This window comes from Desmodus rotundus, chromosome 4 (assembly GCF_022682495.2).
Source record: "Desmodus rotundus isolate HL8 chromosome 4, HLdesRot8A.1, whole genome shotgun sequence".
Taxonomy (NCBI): domain Eukaryota; kingdom Metazoa; phylum Chordata; class Mammalia; order Chiroptera; family Phyllostomidae; genus Desmodus; species Desmodus rotundus.
Genome location: NC_071390.1, coordinates 172,552,991 through 172,580,422, shown reverse-complemented (window position 1 = coordinate 172,580,422; position 27,432 = coordinate 172,552,991). Strand labels below are relative to the sequence as shown.

The window sequence follows — 27,432 nt, the reverse complement described above, 5'->3', positions numbered from 1 at the left end:
CTGGTGACCAGGGTTCTGGGCTTAGTTCTGCCACTTTCTGGCAACGAGGATGGTAAGTTGGTTCGGTTTCCTCATCTGTAGAATGAAGGGTCGGACCTCCAGTCCTCAGTCAGGACAGCCTTGTACCAGCCACATGAGGCGCTGTGTCTAAATGCACAGGGCCAGCCCACCATGCGGCTCGGACGCACCCGTGGGAGAGCTGGGCTGCCCTGTGTTGAGAATACCTACTGCAGACCAGTCCACCCCCTTTCGAACACCCCGGACTGAGGACCGCCAGCAGCCCAGGGCTCCAGTACGCTCATCTACAACTGCGTACGCTGCACTGTGGCCACAGAAGACAGCAGTCCGCGAAGTGCACCTGTTAGGCAGGTAAACTCCCAATAACCACACGCGGTTCTCTCGCACACCTGGCCACCGCACAGGAAAGAGACACCTCGGCAGAGCGCACAGGGTTCTGCGAACACCACAAAAGGGGGTTAAGGCAGTTTAATGCGAGGCTGCGGAAACTCCATCTGTGACAGAAACTTAATTCACGTGTCCCCCACGCCAACAAATCTGACCCAGTCAGGCCGACAGACATGGTCAGGGACACACGAACAGTCTCAAAGCACTTCCACGTGACGCCGACACAGAGGGGCCCTGCAGAGACCTCCGAGCTCAGGTGGTCAGCACGGATGGAGGACGATGCTATCCGCAGGCCTCCACCCACACGTTTTTATTTCACACGAACATTTGACACTGCCTTAGGGAAGCAAATGCACATTAGGTGAGAGAAAAACCGGCCTCAGGGTCTCGTACCACGGCCAGGATTACCGAACACACAGGGCCAGATGTGGCTACACCGAGATGCAGCGACTTTCACGGCAGACCCCGCGCTGGCACAAGCACCGGGCTCAGAAGTACGCAGGGGTGAGTTCCGTCTTTCCCTCCGTCGTTACCACCTGGATTAGGCTTCCTGAGCTGGGTCGGTTTTTCTCTGTGATCCAGTCGTGGAAGGTTCTGGAACAAGCAAGAAAAGCTTTACATTTTAAAAAAGCAAAAATGTGGCACAAGTTTGCAGTCACACCCATGGCTTGGGAGGGTGGGGCCACTGTGGAAAGCCACTACGGGGTCACGGACACGGCCCCAGGCCCGGTGATCTCGGCCCTCGACTCACTTTCTGATGGCAGAATCTGGGGAGACTGACTTCCACCTTTGTACTTTTCTGCGTCATTGGAATACTTTATAACACAGTGGCATGACTTTAGGTAGTTTTTTAAAACTTAGTTAGTTCACTCTAGGAGATAAATATGTGCAAAGTGTTTCATACTTTGTTACGTGACCTTCCCAGATATTTGAAAGGAAGAAGAAACTCATTCTCATTCTCTCTCTTTTTTTGTTGGCAAACATTTACGGAGCACCTACAGCTGTGTCAAGCAATGAGAAATAAAATACAAAAAACAAACTACTACAATAAAATACATTAAGTACTAGCATAGGGGCATTTAATAACTAATGCTGTGTAGGGAGGGGCAGGTGACCCTGCCTGAAGGAGTTGAGAAGACCGTCTGGAAGAAGACAGGAATAAGAAAAGGCATAAGAAACCCTCACGGCTGAACAAGTAGCTGACAATTGTTAAAATGTTTCCTTTGGGTGTTAGTGCACCATCCCTTTAACAATCCCAGGCCGGGACTTTGGGCCCTCTCTAATGGGAAAGTACTCGGGAGGTCCTGGGACATTCCCCAGAGCCTATCTGTAGCTCCTGGACCAGAACTAAGGTGTAGCTGCCGAGTCTTTCACGCTCCTTTCCCAGGGCTGAACAAGCCAAGGGGACGTCACACAGGCTATTTTATGCAAAGCACCACTACAGCTCCCTGAAGGACGGCAGAGCTGGGGGATGGCTCTATCGGCCCACCCACGTCCCACTCTGGGAGAGTCCCACTGGCGGACCATGTACACTCAGAGGCCATGAACTCCCGAGACCACCACCATGTCAGCAAGCCGGGAGGACACAGGTGTAACCTCTTGCCCTTCGGGGGCAGAGACGGGGCTGTGAGATGCATGCTCGCTGACAAATGACTGTGACACTCACTCGACAAGGAACTCCAAGGGCGTCCAGGAGCTGAAGTCGGCCTCGGGCATCGACTTCCTGTTCATTGGGGTGTCCAGGGTAACCCTGCGGAGCAGACGTGAGCTGGTCATTTGTGTCTGCCTGCCTTTGTAACGACAGCTGCCCGGCCAGGAAAAGGCACTGTGAGTCTCTGGCACCACAGGCAGCAGCGTTTCCATGGAGAGATCACACAGGACAATCAGGGAGCTGCCAGGAAGCCGCCGCAGGCACAGAGGCCGCATGCGAGCATAGCTCAGTGAGCCACTTTGTGACTCGCCCACGAGGCAGACAGGAACAAAAGGAAAAGGCACATCTTGCTTTAAAAAAAAAAAAAAAATGCAGTCTTTAATGAAGGAAATGACTTTGCTGCTTAAAGTCTTCCTTCACTCCCTACAAGGTGGCAGACTCATTTCTGAGGATTTCTGAAGTGTAAGAATACTATGCCTTTAACCAAGGGAAAAAAGACGGCCTCCTTCTTCATTTCGTGGCTGTTTTCCATGAAATCTTAGGGTTTTCAGCGGGTATGCAGAATTCAGCCACGTGCGACTTTCCCAAGAACGTTCCGGCCTCGGGAGCCACTCAGAACAGCTGCAGGACCGCACACGTGGGACAGTCCAGGCCCCCGGCCATCCCAACAGCTCCTTCCCGGGGCGACAGGCGACACATGAGCCAGATGGTGCTTGTCCAGCTAAAGGGAGCCCCTGCCTCCAGGCTGCTGCCTCACCTGGTCCTGCTGAGGGGAACTTCGTCCTGATCACGAGCAGGACCGTCTCCCCCAGTGTCCCATATTCTCCCTCAGGCTCCTTCCCACCCCTCTCCCCCAAGGACTGAATACAGCCCCCTTCCACAGTGACCTTACCATGACGTGAAAGGAGAATGACAAATGTTAAAGTAAAACATGTGGACTATTTTTAATTAAGAGGAAGGGCGGGGGGTAGATGAAGGTCAAAAAAGAAAACACGAAAGAGGCAAGGCAGGCAGACCCTTCCATCAGCCAGTCCACCACTCTGCCCTGCCCAGGCTCACCCAACACCAGAAGAAGGCTCTTCGGGGCCTGGGGTGATTCTGAGGTGCAGCCGAGTCCCTGGGGGAAGGGGCTCCAGGCAGAGGTGGCCAGAGAGCCCCCAAGCACTTACGGCAGCACTGCGATGGCCGCGGACCGGGGCGGCATGCCGCTGTTCTTCCCCGCGAGGCTCTGGCAGAGCTGGTGAACGGCGCCCTTGGCCATGCCGTAGCCGATCATCCCTGGGAAAGGGGGAGAAAACCATTCAGTGACCGCTGCCCACCACCGGTGTGTCCGAAGGCCACCACGCCAGGGTCCAGAGGAGGCCGGGAAGAAGGATGGACATCTGTGGAGAGCGTGGAAGGGATGTAACATGTCAAGTGCACCTTCTATCACCTCGCACTTAACATGTATCACAAAAGCCATGAAGGTGACCCTGTTCTTATTTTTACTGTTGAGAAAACCAAAGCTCGGACGGGGTGAACAACATGCCCAAGCTCGTGCACACACACTTGCACCGAGGCCGACCCAGAGGCAGGAGGCCAGGCAAGAGCTGGGTTCTGAACCCCTGGATCATTCACTGCCTGGGAGCAAAATCGAGCTGTCATTTGGAGTCAGGCTGCAGAGGTTCAAATCCCAGGTCTTCCACTTACCCCTAAAGAAATCCTGAACCAGTTGTCATCGCCCTTCCAATCCTTAGTTACCCCATCTGTAAAATGGGGATGAACTGCCTAGTTCTGGGCTCAGCACAGGGTAGGCACTCAATAAATGTTTCCCATCAAATTCACAGAAGCAAGGTGCCCCGGAGTCCAACTCCCTGTGTAAAGAGCAGGTTTGAGCAGTTCTGACAATGTACACAGCGCTGCCTGCTAGTCTTCCTCGGCTCCGCTCATCAGTGAACGTTTGCTGACTGAGCAAGGCGTGCCTCTCATCAGGACAGGCTTTGGTCTGCCGCGCAGCCAGGTGGCAGCAACAGGGTCTCTCCTCCCTAGAGTCCCTCACAGCCCCAGCTGCAGAGGCTCACTGAACGCCACTGTCACGGCAGCAGAGATGGGTTAATTGCTGTAAACACCCCTCCTCCTTCACAGAACTCCTTCCAGAAGTCAGCAGCCTCTTTGAAAACACCCAGGACACATGCTCTTTAAAGTGCAACAGCTGATTAGGCATCAGCGTCCAGAGAGAGGTGGGAATCACAGCCCAGGTGCTGAACCAATCGCTAAACCACTTCCACCACAACCCTGGATTACAAGGGCGGTCAAGGTCTCAAACAGTTGCTTAGAAGCACAAGCAGAGTATTTCACCATCCCCGGCTTCTCTGTTTGATCAGGGGCGGGGGCCCACAGTGGTGGAAAGATCAAGGAAACTCTGCCAGGATTAACAGAAACCAGCCCAAGAATCCCGTTCATCCAGCTCCGCCCCCAGCAATCTCCAGGACTCACTCTTCACTCCACTCAAACAGCATGCAGGCGGGGGTCTGATGAAGAGGGACGCAAGCAACCAGCAACCCTGAGGGTTTAGTTCTACTGAATTCTACACGTGCAGGTAAGAAATCATTTGCAAGAAATTTTTTTTGAAAAGTATTTTGTCACAAGATAAATATTTTCTTCCCAATTATAAAATGATCAAGGTAGCCCCTCAACACTGACTTCCAAACACAGAAAAACAAAAGGGGTCACTCTCATTTTAATGCAGTGTATCCTCCATTAGATAATCTACAAATACAACCTTGGAAATAAGAAGGTGGGGGCTTTCTCAGTATCTTTCCAAGCGAAAAATATCTCTCCATTTTTGAACTTTTCTCAGGCTTGAAAGACTACTAACTCTCTTCATTATTTACTTTCAAATTATTCATAGATTTCCCCAGATTCTTCTGGGGTCTGAATCACAGTTGAAAGATTCCATGACTCCAATAAGTTTAACAATATCTAACTAAGAACCTAAGATGAACGATACACTGATTAACAGCTGAAGCAAGAGTAGCCAGGCAAAAGTAAGCCTAGAGAAAGTAGTAAGACGGGTTCCCATTTACAAACACTCCCTGTCATACCTTTCCAAGCCATGTACATCCATGAAGATGTTTGCAAGTCACAACCACCACAAAGAGGATTTTATTATTTATCCCCATTTCGCAGGTGGCAAGACTGAGGCTCAGAGAGGTTAAGTAACTTACCAAATATCACACAGTAAGCGGCAAAATCACAACAGAAACCTAACCTGTATAGTCCCAGAGCGTGCAGTCTTTACCAGTAACCAGAACTACAAACAAAGACAGACATTTACAAACCAAAGGGAAGTAGGAGACTGTTTTGTCCTTCCGAAAAATTAGTCTTTCAGTCCCAGGATTGTTTTCTTTAAATGTCAAGCTATTACTCATTTCTCTATTTACTTTCTAGTGCGTCTGCTCTCTGTCACCTTTAATAAAAATGAGAGCTCAACCACACTAACATCTGACATTTACAAAGCTTTAGTGACTGCAGTGGCCATGGACTTGCAGGATCAGACGCTCTGAGAAACGTAACAAGACAATGAGAGGCTAGAAACTGTTGGTCTATGAGAGCCTCCCAGTTCCGTGAGTTACATGCAAATGGAAACAGGTGCTCGAGGTCGCCAGCACACTAAGGAGGTGGGAGAACCACCCCCCACTTTTATTAAAGAAGAGTTTAACTTAGGTAGCAGAGATGGACCTTTTCTGCCTTTGTGCTGTACCCCCCAAATCCCACTTAAATTCCTTTAATCCCGTCTGAAAGGGAGTATTATGGTTGAATTGTGACCCCCCCCCCAAAAAAAATTCATATGTTGAAGTCCTAATCCCTGTAACTCAGAATACAACTGTATTTGGAGATGGGGTCGTTGCAGAGACCATCAAGTTAAAATGAGGTCACTGGCATGGGTCCTAGGGTAGGATGACTAGTGTCCCTTATGGGAGGAGATTGGGACACAGACAGGCACAGAGGGAAGACCCTGTGAGAACACAGCCAACGGCAAAGCCAAAGAGAAAGGCGCCAGAAACCAACTCTGCTGACACCTTGATGTTGAACTTCCAGCCTCTTGAATCATGAGACAAATTTAAGCCGCCCGGGGGTACTCTGTTTGGCAGCTCCAGCAAACGGACACGGGGAGTGAAAAACTGCAAAGGAAACCTGGGTCTGCACGACATAATGGAAAAGCAGGTAATCCAGAAATGACCGGGGTCCTGGTCCAACGTAAGATCACAACCTATCTACTGCATGAACCTAAACAGGTGAATTAACCATGCTGTCAGTTTCCTTACCTATAAATTGAAAAAGATTAATAATGACATCGACCCCAGGATTACATGAGAATACACGTGAAATGAAGCGACATGAGAAGACTCACCACGTGCTGGGCACTTCACGCATATTAATACCGCCAATGCTTTGCAGCTACTCCTCAAGGTAGATGCTACTCCCACTAGTTACAATTAAAGAAACTACAGCAGAAATTTGGTCAAATAGATACATAATTTGTTCAAGGCCACACAGCTAGGATGAAGAATCCATCCCCCCCCCCCATTTTTCTCTCTAACAGCTGCCGAGCTGCTCCCCCAGGACACGTGAACACAGTGTGAGGATGGTAATACATGTTTATCGAATAACCCATATCTACTACAACACCATTCGTTCCCTGAGTGGGTCATGGATAAATAAACCAGATCGGGGGAGGGGTGCCAGATTACACCATCCGTAACACATGGCCAATGCAAACAGAAGAATCAGGAGTCCTTCTCCTAAGAAGATTCAGGCCTAAAGGAAGCAAATTCCACCCACACAAAGCACCTCAGAGGGTACAGGCCTCCACGTTCCTGGTCCCATGGAAGTGCCCGGAGCCCCAGTGAGTGGGTACTAGCACTCCCCTCCCACAGACAGGGAAATGAAGGCTTACCAGGGGTCCCGTCCAGTGCAGCCTTGGCCCCCGCCAAGGTGAGGAGGCCTCCTTCCTTGAGGTGCTTGGTGGCCAGGTGGCTGGAGATGGTGGACGTCCACATGCTCTGCTTCCACATCAGGTCACAGTTTTTAAAGAGAGCTGAGAGAAAGAACAATAGGCCAGCTCAGCACGTGCAGGGAACACACTGAAAGGTAAGCCCAGCCCATGACGCCGACGTCCACAGGAGCACCAGCCTCCCCCAGTCCCTGCCTCCGAGGCCTAGGACAAACAGCACAGGGCTCTGTGGTCAGAGATGCAGGTTCGAATCCAGGCTACCTGTTCACTGGAGTCTCAGCTTCCTCACGATAAACTGCTAACAGTTAAGCCAATGAATGAATGAGGACTGTTACCAGACATCCGGGACTGGCTTTAATTCAAAGACTTTCCGAAGGGCATTGGATTTATAATAAGAACGTGTATGTCTATGTCAGGTTTTACCCATGATAAACGCTAAGGGACCACAGCCACATGGACAGAAAAAGACCTTTTACAGAGCTACATTTTTTTACAGCTGAAAGTTCAATGCTGGCTTTAAAGACCCTTTAAAGGAAAGCTGGAATGACAACCTTTTCACACTTATTCTAACCCTCTGGCCTTGCTAAAAATGGGAGAAGAAACAAGGAGTAACACCTGTAACTTTAGCGGCTGGGCAGCTGTCCCCTCCCCTCCTTACAAGGCACACAGAATCCAGTGACGCTGTACCCATGACCCAGAAAGAAAGGCCCCCTGACAGACCAGGAGGGGTCCTCCCTCAGTGACAGCAAAGGCATTGCATTTCCCTGCTAAAAAGGACTAGAAAAAAAAAAATGACGGACCCACACTTATCATTTCTTGTTCCCAAAACACACAAAAGGCCATGAGGGCGTTTGGCCAACCTGATCACCGCACAAAACACCAGTTTCACATTCAAGTGCGGTTCACAGATAATCGATTCCTTCTTATACGGCTTTGACTAATAAATGTAGAGGAAATGACAGAGTTGGAAAACCACCATCTTCCAACCCCCTTGGAATAACTGATTCAGGCAGGGATTAGCCATGGATGCTTAAAACCCTTAGGTTTCAAAATGTGGGATTCTCAAGGTGTTAAAAAAAAGGATCTTCACACACAAAGCCAAAGCACCTACCCTCCCACGGATCGCTTACTCACTGCAGACAGAAAAATGGCCCTTTCCACAGGGAGCCTCTCAGCTCCCACCTTAGCTGAGCATCCAATCTGGCATCGCTCTGGGTGGGCAGGGCCGTCCGACATGGTGAGAGCCCCACCGTGATCAGTGTGAGTGCACGTCACTCAGGAAGCACTCTCCCCTCCAAAACATTTAACCTGAATCTAAGCAAGTCCCTGGACCTAAATTCTAGGTCACAGGAAATACTAGGGACAGAGGAACAAGGTAAATGACACCTTAAGGGAACAGGCAGACACATTCATATGTAGGACATTCTATATGAAAACTGCCCAGACTCACAGTCCGTGAGAGGAAAAACAAATTCCGGAGTAAGAACTAAAAACAACGACAACATGGGGCATAAACTGTAACTGGAATGTGTTTAGGGGTAGAGAAGACACCTGTAGGACATGGAATAAATTGGGGAAATTGAGTATGACTTGGATATTATTAATCTTACAGAATTTCTGTTAGTTTTCTTTGGTAGGATAATGGTACGTGGATAATGAAGGAAAATGAGCTTGTTCTTTGGGGATGCATGCTGAAATCGGTCAAGTGTCCACTTACTTGCAAGTGCTTAAAAAATACACGCGCAGAGGCGCACACACACCAAGAAAGCCAGAGTGCAAGTAGAGCAACTGCTGGCGATTACCGACTCCGTTATAGACGGGGGGTGAAGGGTGTTTGCGGAATACCCTTTCAGTTTCAGCTTTTCTGCAAGTTTGGAAATATCCATACTAGAAACTTGGAAAAGGTCCTCAGCATTCATGAAGGCTCAGTGTCCAGTCCTTCTAACCTGCGGAACGATCTCTCCATTTCACACACATCCCCCGATTCCCAGTAATAAGCCCTGTAAGACCAGGGCGGGAATATGCTGATCTCATTCTGCCTCTAAACTTCAAACTCAGGGTCCCCCTCCCCTAAGTCCCTTATTGGGGGGCGTTTTCCTCATCTGTAAAATGGGGTGTCCGTTTCTACCTCACAGAGCTACTGTAAACACTGGGAGACACTCGTGAGAACACCTGGCCTAGCACACATCACAGACCCACCCCTGCCCCCGGACAAAGAGCAGAGCGGAATGAATGATTAACTCGGAAAAGGACTCACACTTGGACTTGGCATTGCCCCCAGCCCATCCTCCAGCCACACAAAGGATGGCGTCCACCTTCTCTTCACCCAAGAGTTTTCCGACCTCGGCAGTCACCTTCAACAAAAAGGAGGAAAAGAAGCACAAATCGTTCGGGTAAGTGTAAACAGGCTGGCTTCTCTACAGATACGTCAGTTTATTTTTCACTTTCTTTTAAGACAGTCAACAGTATCTGTCAGTTAACACTTTGAAAACTAGATGCAGGACCAATCTATGGTAACCATTTTGGATAGTGACGCCCACCTGTATTTCCATGTGATTTTATAAAGCAATCTAGAATCTTCTTTTGAGCATTTTAATCATGGGGCTATGAGCATCCTTGGATGGACACAATTAATTTTTTTTTCAAAGTAGAGAAAGGTTTAAAACGTCACCTACAGCGTCAATGCCTGCAGCTAACCTTCTGGCACATACCTTTGCAGACTTTTCTTTGCAAATCACAGATTCATAATTTGGGATAACTCTCCTCTTCCCCAATACAAAAAAAAAAAAATCCCTTTATCTGTAACTCTAAAAGAAAATGCCAAAGAAAAATTATTTTTTAAAGCAAAAAAAAAAAATACGGTCAATGGCAAAATGTTAAGTTGCTACTGCATGCACAAGGGTTCATTTTATTTATCTATTCCTGTTTGACTGAAATTTTTGAAGTGTCAAAAATATTTAAACAGAAGTCTGGCGAGAGGCAATTCTGACCATTGACCACGACCCTTTTCCCCATTTGTCTGGACAGGCCAAGATGATGCCTCCCTTTGCTTCCTTACATCAGGCTTCTGAAGACTTGTCGCAGGACAATGTATCTGCCTCAGCAGGAACACTCCTGGTCCCTGCCCTCGGTCCCCAGCATGTCTGAGGCCTCTGAGTACTCTTTCAAAGAGAATGCTCTGGCAATGAAAACCAACCTTTCCTCTCTCTCCCTACACCCAAAGCTTTCCTTTTAAAAAATTCCTGAGTTGCCTTGGCCTCTGTTGATGAGTCCCTCACCTAATCCTGACTTATCTGCTGTTGACCTCCTTCCTGTCACCCTGGTTTCCTGGCTGGTCCCTCCTTTCATTCTTGAGCCCTCTCCTGCTGCCAGGAGCCCAGCACCCAGCTGCGTCCTCACCCCTGACGCCTGTGCACTCTACTTGGTAGGGGAGCATGGCGCCGGCAGCAACATTGAATCTGTTCGACATGTTCTTCTTGTTTGTTATATCGATGCATTTTTAACCGCCCCTTTAAATTTTGCTTTCTGCCCAAGAGTTTTCACGCCCTCCTCACATCTGCATCTCTTCACTGTCACTAGGGAATTTCTCCCCAGGGGGCCAATTTTACATGCACTGGGGTTGAATTTCCTCTTCTAGAGATTTTAAAACTGAATGGCATGCTGTTGTCCAGAAATTCTTAATTGGGGGCGAGAGAGGAAACGGGTGGTAGAAGAAAGAAGGCAAAGAGTTTGAAAGCACAGGTAGAGTCAAGTCCCAGAGAGGGACCACTTCCCACTCCGAAAAGCACACAGACACCAGAACCTGCAGCTGACAGGAGCAGAAGGGACACTGACTGCAGGGAACCGCACCGGCCAAGCTGCTCTCGGAGCTCAGGGCGCCCCTGCCATTTAATTTTAGCTTTTGTTACTTTACTCACATGGAGCTGTTTTGCCACGAGGCAGTTTAGCCTGCAGTGAGGAGAGCAGACGTCCAACCCCCACTGTCCAGCTGCCGCCCACCCCTTTTGACCTTGGCAAATACCACACCTGTCTGTGCATCAGACTCCCCATTTCTGGAAGGAAGATAAATGAGAAACTTTGTTCTGGGCGAGATAATGTGAATGAACACTCAGAAGGGTGCCTGACACATAGCGAAGCCTTGTCAGGTTTCGCTATTAAGCCCGTTAAGGCCAATACCATAGAAAACATTAGGACCATAGTATGCAAAGAACAACAAAAATCTACCTTCTGGAATAAGGAGGCTGGCTTTTTATAGTCTAACCTACGTCAAACGGATGCTTTAGAAAGAGTAAGTGCGCAGGACAGAATGCTCTTGATTTGGATTTCTTTCTAATCTTTAAACTTATACACATGCATGTTTGCAGAAACGGATTGGAAGGAAATCTCACAACACTTTAATTGCACAGAGGGACCAGACATGATCTGCCCCTTCCTTTGGTTTTACGGTAGACCATCATCATACACACCTCACTTCAAAAATTTTTTTAAATGTGTTACAAAAACCAGCTAAGGCCCACAAAACATGGGGCCCAACCATGTTCAGATTACTGGGGGGAGCAAACTAAACAAAAAACACTCTGGACTCATTAAGGATGTTAACAAGTTGGTAACAAGTCTCAGGTTAGGAGATCGATGATCGACTCCACCACTAGCTACCTTGCTGGGCGTGCCTCTTAGTGTCTGACACTGAGTCCCCTCAGCCACAAATGCGGCTGGCTGCCACCCCCTGCCCGCCTGCCTCACTGAGTGCTTGTGGATACCTGGCCCATCACTCAAAGGTGGCATTTCCTAGGGAATAGGGGCGGGACCACTGGACGGAGAAGCAGTGAAGCACATCCTCAGGCAGCCTGGGGGACCACTTAGCATCTCGGCCACCAAGACGCCCATCCATCCAGCTGTTCACAGTGCTGCCTTCTGGGCAGGGACACAGTCCCGGGGCCACCCAGGGAGCTGCACCACTGACTGATACATTTATAGTTTTGTTCAACTTCTTGTTTTATCATAAGCCTGTCATTTTACAATTCAAAATAAACTGTTTTGTTAGTATTCTTGCTTTGAACTAGGGAACTCCACTTTTTAGAACGTATCCCAAATAAAAAAACAGAGATGGACACAGGGGTGTTCACCACAGTATTCTTGTTAATGGTGAATGTATAAAATAGCAAAAAAAAAAAAAAAAAAAGTTAAATGTACGATATGTGGAAACTAAGAAAATTGTGGCCAATCCACAAAATTAAAAACTACATGTTGACACAGAGGGTTTTTTTTAAGTGATCTGGAGAAGTACTAAAATTAAATTTTATTTAAATTTTTAAAAATCTGATCATAAAATATAAAACACAAGATTATCTCAACTTGTAGCGCTAATAACATACAGTAACCACAGGAAACACAAGAAAATGGGCTAAAATGTGAACAGTCAGCTAACTAGACACAGATTATGGGCAGTTTATCTTCACTGTATTTTTTTTTCTACTTTCCCCATTTCCCTCACTGGGCGCATCTGGCTTCCATAACCAGAGAAGCAATACTTGTAAAAACGGAGACCACATCGCCTTTGGATGAGGCCAGTGGGTACCTCTCCCCGGGGCTCCCCTCCCCCAGGCGTGGTAGGGCCTTTTCTGAGTTACCTGGTCAGCCTGCTCAGTGAAGGAGTCTGTCATTTTAACCACGACACTAGCGCTGGCCTCTTCATTCTCCACCACGTCGATGCTGGCCACCCACTGGAGAAGAGAAGAAAACAGCTTGGGTCCAGAGACAGTACGTTGTTACTCCTTTAAGGATCCATGCCCAGGAAGGGGGCAGTGGAGGCAGATGAGTGGCTTAAAGGAAAACCCTCCGGAGAAAGGATCTAGCCACTGACCTCTCGACCTTGACCTTGCACAACAGGGAGGTTTGACCTGAGCCAGCCCAGCCCAGCGCGACCTGTTTGCGTCCCAGCTCCTCATTTTCCTCTCCTTCACGGTCACTCGGAAAGCCAAATTCTGCACTTCCAGAAAATACCCCCTCCCCAACCAGGGTCTGCAACCTTTTTCAGTAAAGGGCGAGAGGGGAAATATTTTAGGCTTTGCTGGCCCTGTGCCCTCCGTGGCAACGACTCGACTCCGCTGTTGTGAGGGGACAGCAGCCATAGACCACAGGTGAGCGAGCGAGCACGGCTATGTTCCAACCAGGCTCCGTGTGCTGAAGTAGGAATTTCATGCAACCTCCCTGCCACAAACGTTATTCCTCTTTTTACTTCTTTTCAGCCATTTAGCAACGCGAAACCAGTCTTAGCTCTTGGGTTGTACAAAAACAGACGGCAGGCGGGGTCTGGCCCATGGAAGACTAGAGTTCTGCACCCCTGCCCCAGAGCACAGAGGGATGGCTTTGGGTTTGGGAACCCGGCAGATCAGGGTTTGCATTCTGGCTCTGCCCTAGAGTGGCTTTCTCAACCTCAAGCCCTGCAGAGGGTCCTGACCTGGGAAGTGGGGGGTGAACAATTAAGAGGGTTACTGTGAGAATTAAATGAAACAGAGCAGGCTGTGACGCTGTGCTTCTTACTCCGAGGGCTCCAGGGCCCTGAGGTCTGACGTCCCCAGAGACAAAGATCTCTACAAGCTTTGAAGAACACAGCACCCATTCAAGAATACTCACTACTTCTGTCGCCAGCCAGCCAGATACAGAGACAAAGAAGAGCTCTCCGGAATGAGGGGGGTGGGGACAGAGTCAAAGGTCAATCAGTCACCAGACTCCACCACCAAATCAGAGGTAAAGCAAAGTACCCCCACACCAGGGGGTTGAGGGGGAAGCACAGCGCTCAGATCTGTTAACAGGTGATGCCAACGGGAGTCCTATCAAAACTGCTGCGCAGAGTAAAAGAAATTAGGCGTATGTACGGGATCTGGTTTTTAGGAACACAGTGCCTGGCCCTGGGCTGAAGGTCCTGAAATATTACAATTGTCACCACCTTCCATGTTCGCAGACTTCCTAGGTGCCAGAGCAGGTATATGGCAGCAAGGGGGTGGTGTGTTTAGAATCCCTTAGAAACTTACTCCTATACCAGATTCTGAGCCAGAAGAAAACCCTGGGACCCCCTCTCTGGTCCCAAGGCACAGTCACCGAACTGAACTGAACTGTTCCTAACCGAATCCTCAGGAAACACCCAGAGCTCCAGTGTGGACTCGAGCTGATCCCAGCTGGGAGGCTGGGGGCAGGATTCCTGGCCTGCAACCAGCTCTGTTCCTAGTTGCTGCCTTCAGGGAGTGAACATCTGATTTTGCGAAGTAGCTGAAAGTCTACAGAACAAAGAGGCCACCAATACCAGGTCCAATAGAGGCTAAAGGAACAAGAGTGTAGGTCAATATGCTTATAATTAATAGGGAAAAAATATTCCTCTACTCTCCTAGGTTCTTCCGGCTGGTCTAATAATTAAATTAACATGAGACAGATTGACAAGAGAAAATAACCAAATTTAATTACATACATAAATATGAGAACCGTCCCCCCCCCCACACACACACACTCAGGAGAGGTCAGAGACGGAAAGTTACAATGAAGTATATATGGCCCTGACCGGTGTGGCTCAGTTGGCTGGGCATCGGACTGCAAAGTTAAAAGTGGCCAGCTCAATTCCCCTGGGGGGGGGGGGGCACGCGAGGATTGTGAACAAGGGGCAAAAACGGAGTTTTTGTCTCTCTCTCACACATCGATGTTCCTCTCCCTTCCTTCCCCTCTCTCCAAAAATAAATTAAAAAAATATATTTTTCTAATGGAGTATGTATGACCTTCAGAGCTAAGGATGAGGTAAGGCACCTTGGGAGGCTCAGAGGTGAGAAAGGTCATCTGAAGGCCGTCAGAAAAGCATGTGTTCCGAAACTAGAGGTTCGTACTGCCCTATGGATAGGTCCTAAAAAATACACTTCTAAACACTTATTAGCATTAAGTGTAACAAGTGGTAATAACACTTATTAGGGGCAAGGGCCCTAATTTAAATTTTTAAAGGGAGGGGCAAAAGTTTCTCTTGAACCCACAGGGTCTCTATTACCTTCAGCTCAAAACAATTCACATGCCAGAGTGGCACATCTTGGGGGGGCCTCTTCTGAACCCCTTCAATATGTAAAATATGTAATTGCTAACATTTAAAAATCTTTTACCTGGAGCCAGGTAATTTACGTTCTAGGACACCAATGACCTCACTTAATCCTCACAACTCGCCCACGGGGCACACACTATCTTCATTCCCATTTAGAGGCGTGGAAACAGGTTTGTGGAAGTTAAGCAATCAGTTCACTGTAACAGGACTATTAACCAGAGTCAGGCTGTATAATTTCCAGATCCTTCCTTCTCGTTCGCTCTCCCTGTTTCCTCAGCTTCGTTCCTCTTCCTCCTTCTCTGGAATTCTCTCCTGAGTCACGCCAGACTTTCTGGGCCCAACGGAGTCCGAGGGGCAGCCACCACCCACCTCCTTGCAGAGCAAAGACCCCAAACGTATGGCCAACGCGGGAACGTACTCGGAGGCAGGACTAAACGTGCAGACTTGTGCTCGTACTTGCAAGCACCTACGTGTGGGGTGCACCGGCGCCCCCCGCTTCCTCCAGACTGCTCCCCAAGAATGCCCCGGGAGGCCTCCTGCACCCCAATCACCAACGTGCCCGCCCGTCCCCCCACCTCCGCCCCGCCCCGCTCCGCTCCCCAAGCCGAGCCCCAGCGCCAGCAGGCCGCGGAGTTGCCCCCAGCCCGCGGAGTTACCCAGTTGCGGGCCCGAAACGCCTGCACGCATCGGGAGCCCAGCGCGCCCCTGCCGCCGTACACCAGCACCCGGCGTGCTTCGCTCGCTGCGGCCGCCATCGCGCTTCTCCCGCTCGACTCCCGCTGCTCAGAACGCCGGGAGCCCGAACGCCACGCCCCTGCGCGCCCCGCCCCCGCCCGTCAGCCAACCCCGCCAAGAAGGACCTCCGGGCGACCGCGCCCCGTGTCGCGCCCGCGGCCGCCGCCTAGCGCGCGGCCACGCTCAGGGTAGCAAGTCACCTAGTCGGGCCGGCGCTCTCGGCCACGGCCAGGACCCGGCCGGCCTGCCCCTGGGGCGGGTGCTTGGGGCGGGTGCTTGGGCCGAGCCCCGCCGCCTGCCACCAACTACGGGGTACCCAGGACGAGCAGGGCGCGGGGCTAAGATGGAAGCGGTGCAGAGCAGATGTGCGAGAGTGCGGGTGGCCCCTGCCATCATCTGAGCGTCAGAGAATGAGGCCGTTGGAGAGATAAAACAAACAAAAGGACAATTTATTTTCCTCTGAGTGAAGGCCACTGCCTAGCCGCCCGGTTTAATAGCTGTGTGGCCCTAATCGGCTTCCTTAACTGCTCTGTGCTTCCGTCTCCTCGCCAGTAAGATGGGAATACTAATGGCCTATCTTCCAAGAGTTTTGGAAAGGATCTTAAAAGCTAGTACTAGAGTGTGTGCGGCTAGTATTAAGAACTCAATAAATGCCAATTAAGCATTAGGTTTTTTGACCAATACAAAAGTTTATTTAACATAAGTTCAATATGAAAATGTACAAGACTCGATTTTTATATTGCAGTGAAACAGGAAATGTGGAGAGGGGACGTGGAAGCAGCTGATTTCTCTGGTGGTGAACACAGCCATTCTTTATACTCCCTCCAAGGCTGCTAAAATGATGATACTATTGCCTCGTATTACCACCATTCCAACGTTGTGCTGTTGCCCACGAGTTGCCACCTCCACACATTCATCTATCCTAAGGTTCATCAAGGGATCAAGTCCCTGCAACATTCCTTGAACATGTCTGCCACCATTTAATTTCAATGATAACTTCTTGTCCATAATTTTTTTTCGCTAGGGAGGGTGAGCTTTGCTCATGGTGTCTATTCAGTGAGCTCAAAGATACCTCCAAAAGCCAATTAAGCATATTAATATTGTTTTTGCCACTACTTCTGTTATAATTCATTGGGCCTCCTAGAGATTGTGAATTTCAGGCTTCTTGTATTTTGGGAGTGGGGGTAGATATTTAAATATCTACTTGGGGCATATTTAAGCATTAAAAATTGCCAAATGAGCAATATAAAAATTGTAGTATACTATATTTTAAGTGTTTATACTTCACAAATGAATGCTTTTAATACAAAAAAATCATGGAAAATGACTACAACCTTGCTTAAAATTATGAGTACATAACAGGCCTTTGGTCTGACACAAGTGTAATGATGTCAAGTCCCATACTACTGTCCTTGGACCTATGGGGACAGTAGGCCCCCATTTGACAGGAATATCAAAGGTCACAGGTCCACACTGGAGCCCCACCAAATGGCACCACCTGCCCCACCAGCAGAGCCTGGCATTTTCTCTCTCACAAATCAGCTAAGTTCTGCACATGGCCTGTGCCCCTAATACAAGGTTTCTCAATTGCAGCATTGTCATTTTGTGCAGGAATGGGATGGGGGGAGGGGCGGTCATCCTGTGCATTGTAGGATGTTCACAGCATCTCTGATCTGCACCTCCGAGATGCCAGTAGCAGTACCTCACCTCTCCAGGCATCACAACCAAACATGTCACCAGATATTTCCAAGTGCCCCCTGGGGTGGGGAAAAGCAAAAATATCCCGTGATTGAGGACCACTGTCTGAACACTGTTGTGACCTTGACAGCAGGATCCTGTGCTAGGCCTCCTCACGTCACTCTCCACCCCAACACAGAGCCCCGTTCCTGGAGACACACAGAGGTTTGCTCCATAAACTTGCGCCAGATAAAACACGCAGAAATTCATCATTAGAGAACAGGATGCGTCCTGCAACTCATTCTATTATTAGAAGCTTTGTTGCCAGGAAATAGAATGGCTGGAAGCCTGGATGGGGAGAACACCGTCTACTCAGGGCTCTCTGCGTGCCATGCACTGTGCACTCAGGGCTCTCTGTGTGCCGTGCACTGTGCCGAGTGACCTGCGTGTGCTATTTCATTTCACTTCACACAACAGTCCTATGGCAGCTTAGGAAACTGAGTCACAAGAGTCCCAGGCACTTGCCCAGGAGAGTAGGGATTTGAACCCAGGTCTTCAATAGCTCTGCTGAACCACATCTCCACTTGTCATGCAAAGGTCTGTTGAGAAGCCGTTGTTTCCTATAGAATTTTTCTAAAAATGGTTGCATTACCTCTAAAACACTGAAAGTTGATATAGGTCCATCATTCGGGCCTAAAATGTGATGCAAAATATTACACATGCCCTGCCTCTCAAAGCCTAATCTTAAAATAAGAATATCATTATTGACCATTTATTAACATGCCAAGCTCTCTTTTATATGTATTTTGTTTTTATTACCAGAAAAACATTTGCTATTTTCAGGTCGTAGTAATGAAAACGAACTACTACGTGTCAAAGACCTGAACTCCAGCCACAGCCCTGACCTTCAGTTTCCTCAGGAGAGGAATGGCTGGAATGGTACACCCCCTGCTCACCCCAAACGGTGCCTGAGCATCGGGGTGAGCGAGCATGTGGAAGAGCCTTGTGTCGGTGGCAGAGCTCTGCAGAAGCTTCAGGGGCATCTCTGTGTTCATTGTGGAGAGGCCACAGAAGTGAACCCCAATTACAGGGAGGGAAGCTGGCATTTCCATCCCTACGTCCCTCTTCCTCCTCGGCACTCTCCAGGTGAGGTTTCCAAATCCTGTTGGTTAGCAAGGAAACCTCCTGAACCCCAATCCAGCCTCTGTGACCAAAAAAGGAATTTACCGTGACCCTTCTGCCCAATTTCGCTCCCCACAGCTATTGACAGTGGTTGTTGCCTGTCTCACAAGATATTAAGTTGACATTTAAGCAATAGGCTAAAAGTCAAAATTTTAAAATCCACCATATTAAGATAGACATTAGGGAATATTTCATTCCTAGTGCCTACGGAGCAAAATAAAAAGAGACATCTTCACTCTGAGAAGAGATAAAGGCCCCTAGAGGGTGATCAGTATGTGCTAACACATCAGAACTTTCCTCTCCCATTTCAGTGACAGAGCAGGCAGGGGGCGGAAGGGAGGGAGGTAAGTGCTGGCGTCCAGGCCACCCCATCGGTCACAAACGGGCCCCTGCTGCAGTTTCACCCACAGCAGACCCGACCGGTGGTAAATCCAGGAACCCTAAGGCCTTGTGTCCACACTGCAATTAAAAGCCCTGAGCACAGAGGTCATCTCACCGTGTTACTAACAGTTCTGGGGACTCTGACAGCCATGACATTTTAGAGAAACAAATGCCCGGGCACACATCATCGGAGTGATCGACACATGATACCATGCATTGTTGGAATATTTAAATGCCAGTGATTCCATCTGATGCCATTCCTTCCACTGAATGCATTTTTGAGAATTGTCAGTGTCTCTTCATAGTCAGAGCTGCCTGGCTTTGCCAGCTAATAACATCCTTGGCCTGAAGAGGTCCACACCGGGGTCATTTAAATACTTGAAAGGAGGAACAATTAAACCCTCGGCTGAAACATTAGTCTAGTGGGAGGTATAGGGTTACTTCCTTCAGTAACACACTCCGCCACACTGTCAGGTGAAGACCGTCTCTGCAGAGACTTCCGGATGTGCCTGTAGTAAACACGGGCTGTGGGCGCAGGCACGGAGGGAGGACCTGGGGATGGACTCGGGATCTTGAAATGGTGTGTTTCGAAGAGCCGCTCTTGGACCCGAGGATTGCTGAGCACCCCGGAGATGTCAACGGCCCCCGCTGCAGCTCGGACACCTGGGGGATGACCTGCACCCACTAGAATGCCTGGATGGTTCAAAAAGGTGTGGTATGGGCTGGCATCCTTACTCAGCTTCTCCTCCTTCGTCCTGATCATCGTGGCCCTGGCAGTGCCCCACTGGCTGAGTGGGAAAATCCTCTGTCAGACTGGAGTGGACCTGGTCAACGCCACCGATCTGGAGCTGGTCAAATTCATCGGGGACATTTACTACGGGCTCTTCCAAGGGTGTAAGGTGCGGCAGTGCGGGCTCGGGGGCCGCCAGTCTCAGTTCACAAGTGAGTATATCTGGGGCATGGGAGATGCTTACGAGCACTCTTATTTTTTTTCAAATTTGGAAGGGTGTTTATGTCTAAGTGTGGAATTCGCTGTGTGCCTCACTGTACGGCATAACGACAAAGTCCACACTAACCCAGGGGTCCTTGCTCAGCACCAAGAAGAGCCCTGTTATTCCCCTGTGTAGAGGCTCATAGAAACAGTAGAAATAGGGCTTGTAATCCTTAGTTAACCAATATGAATAAATAACTACTAAAATATTGAGTGCTCACCTGTGTCAGAAATTCTACTAGTGCTTTACACTTAAGCCTTGTAACAAATGTATAAGGAAGGAATTACTAACAATCCCACTTTGCAGAGGACTACTCTGAGGCTGGGGGAGGTTGCATAACCTGCCTGAGGTCACACGGCCAGGAAAGAGCAGAGCCAGGCTTCAGAGCCAATGGCACATGACCGGGGTGTGCTCAGCCAGTGCAGCGGCGCAGGTGCAGCAGGCTGCCCGCAGAGATGAGCCTTCAGGGAGCTCGGCCACGGCTTCCACGTCTGTTTATATTAAAGCTTCCTAGTCTGAGAAAAAGCAAAGGCGCTCTGTGCCTGGCTCTGGAATCAGACTACTGGCTGTTTGAAGCCCAGCTTGGATGTTTGCTGGCGGGGAGACCTCGGGCAAGGCCCCAGGCTGCTGGCCCTGAACGTGGGCGGGCACAACGGTCAGCTGATGGGCACAGATGTCCGCTGGCATCCAGTATCCGGTCAGAGCTGCTCTGGATGTAAATAGAGCAGGACACTATGACCGGCTTGTGCAGGGTTTTCTGGGAAGAAAAAATCAGAACAAAACAAAAAGAGGCCATACCCTGCAAGCCTTTAGAATGAAACGGTCATCTCGCTGGTGAGAACATTGTCCTACAAAATCACAATTAACCAGCACATTTCTGATGCGAGAGGATAAGGAATTTTGTCCATTATGTGATTTCTATATTTCAGAATTGTAGTTCTTAGGAACATGGCCAGGGTTAGTATCTTATTAAAGTTATAAAGACAGAAGCTGGGCCATTGACAAATACACTAATAAAAATTGACATAATTTTATATACGTGACAGAAATACATATTTGTTATGCAGATTCCAGAAAAAAAGTCTCTAGGAATAGTTGCATTTACCCAGCAATGAAATTGGAATGGGGATATTGATGATATTGGAAAAATAGCTCTATTAAAAACACAACATAAAAGGCAGAAACACACACACACACACACACACACACAGAAATCAAAATAAAGGACACGTTAAAAGGAAACTCACCCCAGAGAATCAATCTTCAAACCTGTCACAGAGAAAACCAAAGAGCTATACGACTGACCTTTGAACAGCATGGGGAGAGGCGCCGACACCCCCACAAAGTCAAAAATCTGTGTATAACTTTTGACTCCCCAAAAACATAATTACTAAAGCCTGCTGTGACCAGAGGCCTTCCCGCTAACACAGTCGGTTAACACATATTTTGTATGTTATATGTATTACATACTGTGTCTTACAGTAAAGTAAGCTAAAGAAACTATTAAGGCACAGGGAAGAGAAAATACACGCACAGCACTGTGCCGTACTGATGGGTACCGTCAGTTTACGCCATCTGTTTGCAACGTGAAAAAGAGCAGCGTGTAAATGGACCCGTGAGGTTCAAACCCGTGCTGTTCAAGAGTCGCCTGTACATCGCAACCAGTTAAGACCCTTTTTTATACCTGAGAGGAGCACAGGCTTAGCAATTTTGTATCTGGGTTTTTCTCCAATGTTTTGCTGCTGTAATGAATATCAGATATACACAGCCTTGAGCACACATGGGTGTGCCTGTGTGAAATTGCTGAGACAGATGCTGCCCTCTGAGGACGGTGTATGAATCAATATTCCTACAAAGTCTGGCAGTGCCTTCTTCCCTTCACCTTTATCAACACAGTGTATCAGCAACTTTTTGATCTTTGCCAGTCATATAGGTGGTTATTTCCTATTTTAAGTGTTTGCTGCGGATTACTGTGCTGGTCGTGTGTTGTCAGGACTGCATTACAGGAAAGGGGATAATGAAACAATCAGGCAATCAGGCATAAGCTACCATGTTTGGAATAAAAAAGGGCTGCGAGTATAGAAAAAAAAATTATGGGGCACTGAGATGGAAGGGAAGGAAAAGGAAGAGAGAAGGCCTACCCAGAAGAATCCCTTGGAAAGAAGCACATTTTCCAGGGCACAGTTTCCAAAGCTGATACGATACCCCGGTGGAGATAACTGTTAGTGGAAACACAGACTGGAAGGTTAGATCAAAACTAAGGACCTAGATGTGGAGAGTCTGGAAACTTCTGAGTGGAAAGGACACTTTAAAGGGAGAAGGGCCAAAATGCTACTTCTCGGGCTTGGGAGGCACCAATCTTCCATGAATAAAGGGAGGCAGTGAGCCAGCAAAGGCACAAAGGGACAAGTGGGGGTATGGGTGAGACGAACCAGGGAAGCTTTGAGCCCTGGCTCCTGAGGGGGGACAAAGAGGTGCTGGCCAGTGGTATCAAAGGATGAAGCAGAGAGTTGGGAGCTCACGAGAGGGACCCCAATTTGACCAGGAGGCGTTCAGTAGAAACCTTGGAATAGTTGCAGAAGAATGGGTATGCCTGGAAGCTCTTTAGTTTTCATCATGTTAAAGCCTCCACTCATAACTACTCAAAGCCAGTGATCTAAACTCTGTATACCGCTCTGTATACCGCAGTGCAGGCTCGCCTTGCCCAGAGATAAGGGGTTTAGCGTTTGCAAGCCTGTGGGGAGAGGTGGTGAATACAATCGACCTCCTATCTTTGTCACAAGGACTGAAGGAGAACAAATGTAAAATGCTTGGCCCAGGACTGTGCTCTGTAATCGCTGAACCCTCAATCCATGCACTATGCAGGTATTATTACCCCCATTGCACTGATGAGGAAACTGAGGCTCTGAGAAGTCACATGATTTTCCCCAAGTCAGAGAGTAAAAACAGTAACAGCAACAATCGCAGCCACCCTTTTGGAAAACTAACAGTACCTAAAATACTCTATCACAACAAGGACATGATGGCAAATCTTGAGAAAACAAATACAAATGAATATTTCACTAAATTATCCTGCCACGTGCATACGAACATTCTGCAATAAAAGAATACTGTGCAACATAAGGGCTGAGTATCCATCAGACACAGGAAATACTGTCTACCTTGCTGTGTCATTGTGAGGGATCCAAGATGAGGCTCCTTGCTTCCCAGAGTGCCCAGTAGTGGGCGCTGTTACTATCTCTATGCAGGGTTTAGAGGGGCAAACATTACAGTTGTGGCAAATGAGCAAAGCTGGGATTTGAACCCAGATCTTTGGATGCCAGATCTAGGTTTCACTCGGCTACACCCCACTGCCCTCTGCACAGATATGCCTGAGACCCACTCTGATCTCATGAAGGCAACCCTCTGACCCAGATTCAAGCTTTGCGATTGGCTCTCTTTTGCTGACTCTTTCGCTGACTCACTTGCCAGCCTCCTTTGCTAAAGAGACACCATCGGGGCCTATGAGCTCCGGCTCACACCAGGTCCCAGAGCTGCAAGGTCAATGCAGCTTAAATTGCCAACCAGATCACGTTTTGATTTTGCATTCTCGCCAAGGAAGAGAGGATTGTTGGTCGACTGACAAGTGGCAAATCTGGGGGCCATGACTTCCTCTTGGGAAGGCTCCAGGTCTTTGGAAACCCAGCACTTGCAGCCTGGCCCTCACGCCCCTCTATTAAAGCCTCCATGGTGGACCAGCCTGGGCTTTCTGAACTTGAGCTGAGCTCTGACATTGAAATAATGGCTGTGGCCTTCTCTGCCCAGTCTTCCCACAGCTGGTGAAGGAGCTCAACGCAGGCCTCCACGTGCTGATTCTGCTGCTGCTCTTCCTGGCCTTGGCCCTGGCTCTGGTCAGCATGGGCTTTGCCATCCTCAACATGATCCAGGTTCCCTACAAGGCAGTCAACGGCCCTGGGGGCATCTGCCTATGGAACGTCCTTGCAGGTAAGGGAGGCTCCAGGGGGAGACATCTGGGTCCACACCATCACCAGGCAGAGTTCCGAGACTCTGGGCAGAGGTGTGAGGGAATTAACGTGCCCGCCTCAGCCTTCACTTCCGGGCTCTCTAACCTCCCAGATGGGCCCGGATGTCCTCTTCACTAAATGTGGCGTGAGTGGCTGCTGCTGCGGCTGCAGTGAGGTGGGAGGAACCTCACAAGTGACAGAAGGAACCTGGAGATTTTACCTTCCTGTTTTGTTTACACCTCACAGCCTCCCTGTAAGGTGGTATTAAATATTATTAGGCCTATATCTACAGATGAAGAGCCTGAAGCTCAGAGAAGTCCAAAGGTGTGCCTAAGGGCACACAGCAGTGAGTAGCAGAGGTGGGATTCCAACCCAGGGAGAACTGAGTCCAAGCCCCTTGCTTTTTCATTAACCCACGGTCTCATTTATGGTATCATGACCTGTTTTCCAAGCCAAACACCAATGCAAAAGGGGTGTGTATGTGTGTCTATGTGTTGATTTGGGAGTATATTGATACATAGGAATTAATTCACATATAATTATAAACTTTAAAAAAATCATCTGTAAGGAAAATAACAAAACCCTGAGAAATGAGCGCCCTTTCAGAAGAGCCACGCCCAGTGGTGAAGGCATTACGGCAGTCATCTCCCTCCACCTGCACCTCACCCAGGGCGAGCACGGCGTACGGGAACAGGGGCTGCTGCTTGATCATACGTTAGAATCCAGTGTAAGTCGATTATCATGCATTGGCCTGTGTTTGCAGCCTGTGGCCCTCCTATAGAGTTACCTCTGTGCACGCTCGCCCGCACCTGGGCCACAGGTGTCCTGCTGCTCTCTCTTGAACCCGCACAGTGCTGCCGTGTGAAAGGGCTCGGTGCTGCTTCTTAAGTCAGTGCTTGTCTCTGCCAATGTCCTCCCTCAGAGAGACGACACTCTCAGGCTCCATGGACCAGAGTATTAAAAAAAGGCACTAGGACAAAACTTGAGTGTCAAAAGGCATAAAAATACGAGTATTCTTTCATTAAACGATTCCAATAGGGGTTTCTGCTGAGGAAATAACTAGGAAAGAACACAAAGGTGCACATAAAAAGGGGTTCACTGCAGCGCTTTCCAATGTCAAAAATTAGAAGCAATCTAGATATCCAGAAATAAGGTCTCACTTAATTAAACTTAGGTAAATTAGTTGGGTATGTCACTAGGATGAAATACTATGTACCAGTTTAAAATGGTGCTGTAACAGAATATTTGACAACATGGGAAAATGTTCAAGTAAAGGGAAAAATCAAGTGTAAAATGGTAAGAGCACCATAACACTAATTTAGTTCAAGAGAAAGAAATGCAAGGAAATATACCAAAACATCTCAAGTGTTTATACCTAGCTTTTAGGCTAAAAGTAAATTTGTGTTTTCATCTTCATGATTTTCTCGGTGTCCATGTTTTCTTCAGTGAAGATATAATAATCTAAACAAAAAGCCTAGTAAATATATTATTTATTTATTTATTTATTTATTTATCTTCAGAGTGTGGGAAAGGCAGGGAGAAAGAGAAAGAGAGAAACATCAATTTGAGAGAGAAACATCGGTCAGTTGCCTCTCGTACACCGTCAACTGGGGACCTGGCCAGCAAGCCAGGCATGTGCCTTGCCTGGGAATCGAGCCTGTGACCTTTTGGTTCACAGAACAGCATTCAATCCACTGAGCCACACCAGCCAGAGCTATTTTTTTTTAATATTAATTAAAATCAAAGCAGTAGAAAAGGAGAGAGAGAGAACAGTCAAAGTTTCAACAAAGAAGCAACAGGTAGGGAAACAAGTGAAGTCTGGAACCCTTCCAGTTTTCCCTCTACTTTGCTTTCCTCCTCTTGTCGCTTCTTAACCTAAAGCCTGGGAGGAGGATCATTAAAAAGGAGAGAACAGTCTACACTCTGTTCAAACCCCAGTCTGCACGGTAAGATGTTCTTAATATCTTCCCACATCGTCCTTAGGGTCTGCACCCAAGTCCTAAAATCGTTAGAGACTGAACACATTCCAACGTGGATGCCCTAGAAAGAACGGCGCTGGGCAGGGAATAAAGTAGAGGGGTCGAGGGTGAGAGGCCATCTGATGTGAAGCTTCTCTTCCTCCAACACCTCTGACCTCCCACACTGTGTGGGTTTTCTGCTGCTTTCAGAAGCAGTGTAATATTTGTGTCTCCCTAAGGATTTTTTAAAAACCCACAGCGAGTTTGTTGCCTGTGCCACAAAAATGCCACCTCCCAAAGCCGTTCCAACGGCCCAATTGGAAGGTGGGAATAAGGGTCCGCTTTTCGGGTTTCAGGTGGAGTCGTGGCATTGGCCATCGCCAGCTTCATGGCTGCGGTGAAGTTTCACGACCTGACGGAACGAATCGCCAACTTCCAGGAGAAGCTCTTTCGCTTTGTCGTGGTGGAAGAACGATATGAAGAGTCCTTTTGGATCTGCGTGGCCAGCGCCTCAGCCCATGCTGCCAACTTGGTTGTGGTGGCCATCAGTCAAATTCCCCTCCCAGAGATTAAGACCAAAATGGAGGAGGCCACGGTCACGGCCGAGGATATCTTGTATTAAGAGCTTTCTCCCATCACACCCTTTCCCAGGTCAGTTTTGTAGTAGGGATGGGGGCCCCACCGCTTTTGTGGGCTTCACAGTCCAAAATGGTTATGATTTTGTCAATAAGAACAAGGAGATGGAAGGAGGAAGGGTGATACCTGGGCCAGAAAAGAAAAACTTTCCTGAATTCCTGGTTTCTCTGTCCTTCCTGCTCAATGACCTTGGCCTTAGAGTTGGAGTTGGAGACTTTACACTTGCCAGCTGTGAGTGACATTGGACAACACACTTAGTGTCTACTTCTCAGTTCCCTCATTGTAATATGGGGATGCGAGTGACCTTGCGAGATTATAATGAGGTTTTAATGGGCTATAGTGTTGCCAGCCTTTGGATGTTGTAGAACATTCCACAAATATAAGATCCTGAACACTCCAATAAACGCCTACACACCACGGTCTATTCCACACATTCGTAGGGGGACATGGTGAGGTGTCTGCCCTCCAGAAACACCAGGTCATTCCACATGACACAGGAATCAGAGAGCCACAGAAACACACATAATGAAATTAACTACCTTTGGGGGGGTTACTACATGCAGAAAACTGTTCATAGAGTTTTACATACATTAGGTCCTCACTACAACCACAGATGGTCAGAATGACTTTATTTCCACTTTATAGGTGAAGACACTAAGGCACAGAAAGGTTGGATAACTTGCTGAGGTCAGAGATTGAGTCGTGGACGTGGGAGCCACTTTGCGTACGAATGAGTGCGAT

General features: G+C 48.4%; 2 protein-coding genes, 1 long non-coding RNA gene and 1 pseudogene across 3 annotated transcripts; 2 read left to right on the top strand and 2 right to left on the bottom strand.

Annotated features, from left to right (window-relative positions):
* Positions 1-657: 657 nt before the first annotated feature.
* Positions 658-16,045, bottom strand: QDPR (quinoid dihydropteridine reductase). The gene is made up of 7 exons (XM_053922990.1): positions 15,783-16,045; positions 12,683-12,775; positions 9,310-9,406; positions 6,996-7,136; positions 3,226-3,334; positions 2,072-2,155; positions 658-999 (listed from the first exon to the last, which is right to left on the bottom strand). The coding sequence occupies exons 1-7, from the start codon at positions 15,879-15,881 to the stop codon at positions 894-896; spliced, it is 729 nt and encodes a 242-aa protein (XP_053778965.1). The 5' UTR covers positions 15,882-16,045; the 3' UTR covers positions 658-893.
* On the top strand, positions 4,010-12,219 carry LOC128780711 (uncharacterized). Its single transcript, XR_008426717.2, has 3 exons — positions 4,010-4,634; positions 9,188-9,445; positions 10,080-12,219. It is a non-coding gene; the product is annotated as an uncharacterized lncRNA (long non-coding RNA).
* A 579-nt stretch (positions 16,046-16,624) lies between the features above and the next one.
* On the bottom strand, positions 16,625-17,032 carry LOC112316646 (small nuclear ribonucleoprotein G pseudogene; annotated as a pseudogene).
* Positions 17,033-19,503: 2,471 nt separating this feature from the next.
* Positions 19,504-26,698, top strand: CLRN2 (clarin 2). Its single transcript, XM_024573496.3, has 3 exons — positions 19,504-20,043; positions 23,898-24,077; positions 26,412-26,698. Exons 1-3 carry the CDS (start codon positions 19,791-19,793, stop codon positions 26,675-26,677), a joined length of 699 nt encoding a protein of 232 aa, XP_024429264.2. The 5' UTR covers positions 19,504-19,790; the 3' UTR covers positions 26,678-26,698.
* Positions 26,699-27,432: the final 734 nt, after the last annotated feature.